The sequence below is a fragment of the Symphalangus syndactylus genome, chromosome 6 (genome assembly GCF_028878055.3).
Source record: "Symphalangus syndactylus isolate Jambi chromosome 6, NHGRI_mSymSyn1-v2.1_pri, whole genome shotgun sequence".
Classification (NCBI taxonomy): Eukaryota; Metazoa; Chordata; class Mammalia; order Primates; family Hylobatidae; genus Symphalangus; species Symphalangus syndactylus.
In genome coordinates, this window is record NC_072428.2 from 50,157,819 (window position 1) to 50,162,278 (window position 4,460).

General features: G+C 40.2%; 1 protein-coding gene across 1 annotated transcript; it reads left to right on the forward strand.

The window, feature by feature from the left end:
- The first annotated feature begins 521 nt into the window (after nt 1-521).
- On the forward strand, nt 522-2,250 carry OR52B2 (olfactory receptor family 52 subfamily B member 2). The gene is given in 3 exon segments (XM_055284653.1): nt 522-672; nt 1,260-2,200; nt 2,203-2,250. Coding segments are annotated over 3 exon segments (1,140 nt in total).
- The last annotated feature ends 2,210 nt before the right edge of the window (nt 2,251-4,460 follow it).

Sequence of the window (4,460 nt, forward strand, 5' to 3'; positions counted from 1 at the left end):
AGGCAGAGGGATGGACTAATAAACTGAGGATTTTATTCCTTTGCATCTCTTCTTTGGGGCCCTCTGAATACCATTATCAGAAGATCAATCTAGTGTTTATTTGGTACGTTTATAGTTCTGATTCTCTCTTTACTGTCTCTGTGGTCCCTTTTCTTCATGTTCCCTTCTAGATTCTTAATCATACACTCTTTTCCTAGTCCTAATAGCTGACAGATAGTTCAGAACTTTAGAAGGAAACAAATATTACCTGAGTGGCAGGAGAGCCAAGAAGGGCTCTATACTTAATCCTTTTTGGCAGCAGGGAAACATGGTTCTTTCTGAGGGTTAGGGAACAGTGGGGTGGGAAGAACGGCAGTATTAGTGGAGTCAGCAGGGGTTACAGGTGGGCAATATATTGATTTCTTTTGCTCAGAATCGTTTTCCTGGGGGGCTTCTACAGATAAGAAAGCCCAGACACAACCAAGAGGCTCCTGTATAGAACTATTCGGGGAGGAGCATGAGAAGTCCATGAGGAGCCGGTGATGAAAATTGCCTGTCTCAGGTTCATTGGCTGCCCCATTGCTCACTGCATTAGGGAAGATATGAATCTGGATCAGAGTGGAGAAATGTACCCCTCTAGGCTTCCTCTGGATTCCCACTTGATACTCTACTTCCTTGCACAAGGGGCCAGAAGTACAAGTGTCCTGTGAAATGTTCAAGGCAATTGCCAGATAAACTTAATAGGATTAAATATAACCAAGTTAAAATATAGTTTAGTTAATAGTTTTTTGGGAAGGAGATATATTGCTATGAACACAGACCATTACAAAGTGCTATGTCTTAAGGAGTTATTTTAAGGTTACAATTTTGTTAAACAGAAGTAGAAGGGGAAGGAAATTAAAAGTAAATGCAGAACAAAATCTTGGGGAAAGGGACAAGTACAACACAGGTAGGTGGAAAATGCTGCTTGTGTGGAAATAGTAGAATGAGGTCAGAAAGGGAGGGTGAGGCCAAACTCTGGGGGCAGGGTGGTTGGAGGCAGGTGCTGCCACTTCTGTTCATACTTGAAGCATTATTGCCACAGAAGCTCTATCTGCAAAGGAAGCACCATGAGCCAGAAGCCATTCCTATACCAAGTGAACATTCTCTGGGAGTACTTGCCGCTGGAGAGTCCAGCAATTTAGAAACCCATGCCGTCTTTTATGATATTTATACATATTCAGGAGTGCTTTCTGTTTCTATCACTTTCAGCAGACTCATCAGCTTCTAAGTCATTATAGAGAGGACCATAAAGTGCATCAAGAGTCACACCAACGTTACCATCTTCCATCCTGCAGTTTTTGTCCTACTTGGCATCCCTGGGTTGGAGGCTTATCACATTTGGCTGTCAATACCTCTTTGCCTCATTTACATCACTGCAGTCCTGGGAAACAGCATCCTGATAGTGGTTATTTTCATGGAACATAACCTTCATGAGCCCATGTATTTCTTCCTCTCCATGCTGGCCGTCATGGACATCCTGCTGTCTACCACCACTGTGCCCAAGGCCCTAGCCATCTTTTGGCTCCATGCACATAACATTGCTTTTGATGCCTGTGTCACCCAAGTCTTCTTTGTCCATATAATGTTTGTGGGGGAGTCAGCTATTCTGTTAGCCATGGCCTTTGACCACTTTGTGGCCATTTGTGCCCCGCTGAGATATACAACAGTGCTAACATGGCCTGTTGTGGGAAGGATTGCTCTGGCCATCATCTCCCGAAGCTTCTGCATCATCTTCCCTGTCATATTCTTGCTGAAGTGGCTGCCCTTCTGCCGAACCAACATTGTTCCTCATTCCTACTGTTAGCATATTGGAGTGGCTCGTTTAGCCTGTGCTGACATCACTGTTAACATCTGGTATGGCTTCTCAGTGCCCATTGTCATGGTCATCTTGGATGTCATCCTCATCACTGTGTCTTACTCACTGATCCTCCGAGCAGTGTTTCGTTTGCCTTCCCAGGATGCTCGGCACAAGGCCCTCAGCACTTGTGGCTCCCACCTCTGTGTCATCCTTATGTTTTATGTTCCATCCTTCTTTACCTTATTGACCCACCATTTTGGGCATAATATTCCTCAACATGTCCATATCTTGCTGGCCAGTCGTTATGTGGTGGTGCCACTGATGCTGAACCGCATTGTCTATGGTGTGAAGACTAAGCAGATACATGAGGGTGAAGCCCACCCCGGTTCTTTGACATCAAGACTTGGTGATGTTCCTCCCCTCTGGGCTGATGGATCCTCATGAATCTTCATGTCCAGCTCCCTCAAGGAAGCTAGAAGTGAAATGCAGAGATTTCCTGGACTGAGAAGGCTTTTCTTCCTCTTCTTTCTATTTCATCCTCATCCCCCCACTTTTCTTTTTTTTCTCATAATTCTTCCTCCTTCTCTTATTTGTTTTCTCTAACCTCTTTACACATTCCTCCATACAACCCAGAAATAATGACTAAACGTACATGCCTTTGATATGAGGCTTTGGTACCCTCAGTAGACTGGATAGATACCAGAAGCACAAGGATCTGAACACCACATGAAATGAGGTTATAAAGAAGTGGATAAAAATAATTTTATATTTACCATTTTAAGGGGTTTTAATTTTTTTTTAAATCCCAAATGTACATTGATTATTTGTACAGAATCAAGTGGCCTGCCACCCACTACCACAATGGCAGGTGAGTTTGAGGAAGAGCCATGGATGACCTTTGGTCATCTGGAAAAACTTCCTCTCCTTTAAATTTTAGTTCAAGAACTGCCTTCCCTGAGAAGTCTTTTCTAATTTCTCCAGGCAAGCCAAGGGTCCCATCTTTGCATGTCTAGTGTATCTTGTACAAATCTCAAAATGTGCATAATAAATTGTAGTGTAATGAGTTGTTCATTTATTTGTACCCTCAATTGACTGCAAACTCCTTGAAATCAGAAGAGTACATATTATTCATATTTGTATCCCCAATGCATTACAATATGCCTGACGCATACTACATTTTTGAAAAATGAATGGGAGCACAATTATCTCCTTGAGGTCAGAACAGGCATCTCTGTGGTACACTGAAATGACCAGCTAAATTAGTTCACACAACTAGTGATTAGTAAATCAACTCCTCATGAAGGCAGTTTGGCATAATTGAGCCAAATCAACTGCTGATTTGCAGTACTTCTCTCTGCTGTAACTCAGGGACCAGGGAAAAGACAAAGTAGGAGGAAACAGGGTACTCTTGATTCTCTCTTATATCTAGTTTTTGACCAGAACCAGAATTAGGAATTATAGTACATTGTTCATGGCCAGGTTGGCAAAATTGGAGTACTCTCTTGGGATTCACAGTCTCAACCCTCATTCTTTCATGCTTTTCCAGAAAAGGTCATGTACACTCATTTCTTTAGCCACCACCAACACTAATGAGTCCCATATCCCTGTCTCTAGCCTAAAACTCTCTTTTGAGTGTTAGACACATAAATCCACCTATTAACTGGTTATTCTTCCTAGGATGTAGAACTCCCACTCCACTTTTCTTCCTACATTTCATTTCTTGGGAACTAGATTATGATGATCCCATCAACTTCACCGAGCTGGAAACCCTATAGCCTTTTTCAACTTCCTCCTCTTAGGGCTGATACTCAAAAAGTTATTGGTTGATATTTATATTGATTGTACCACTAAATAAGTATATGGATAGTATTTAGACTCATATCAGGACTCAAGTCTTGTCACCATCATTTTCTAGCTATGCGAACTTGCACAGTTCGTTTAACATTTTTAGTCCTCAATTTTTAAATCTATAAAATGGGTACCTTATAGGTTACCTTCACAGGGTTATTTAGAAGATTAAATGAAATAAACATTATGACTATACTTAACATAATCTTTAGCTCATAGTTTCTGAGAAATATTTTGTTAATACTTATTAGTATCGTTAGTCTTTTCAACACTGCCTATACTAATTACTTATGACTTTTGTCATCTTTCATTTCAGATATTGCATTACTTTCTTAGCTGAGATCAATGTTTTCAATCTTTTACACATTAGCCTAAACTATGAAATGACTCTACATTAAATTTTCTAAAAGACAGAGCTTATCAAGGCACTTTCTGTCAAATACTTTGGAGGGTTTTTCATTAATTACAGAGAGTTTTCCACAGAATATTCTGTAGCAGTAGATATCAGATATAAATAAATGTTTTATTAAAAAGTTCCATGATCAAATAATTGTGGAAAATGCTGATATTCTGTGAGTCATGCACATGGCTGTCCAAGAGAAAGTTAAAGTTAGCAGTGTTTCCGACACTTCTGTGACTGTAGATATCTATATCGATGTCCACATAATTTTGGCATAATTTTGATAAGCATATAAATTTACATCTGTAAAATAAACTGGTGTTCCATTAGACATAGTTTGGAAATCACAGGACTACATAGTAAGTTCTAAGCTAAACATTAATTTAATAATGT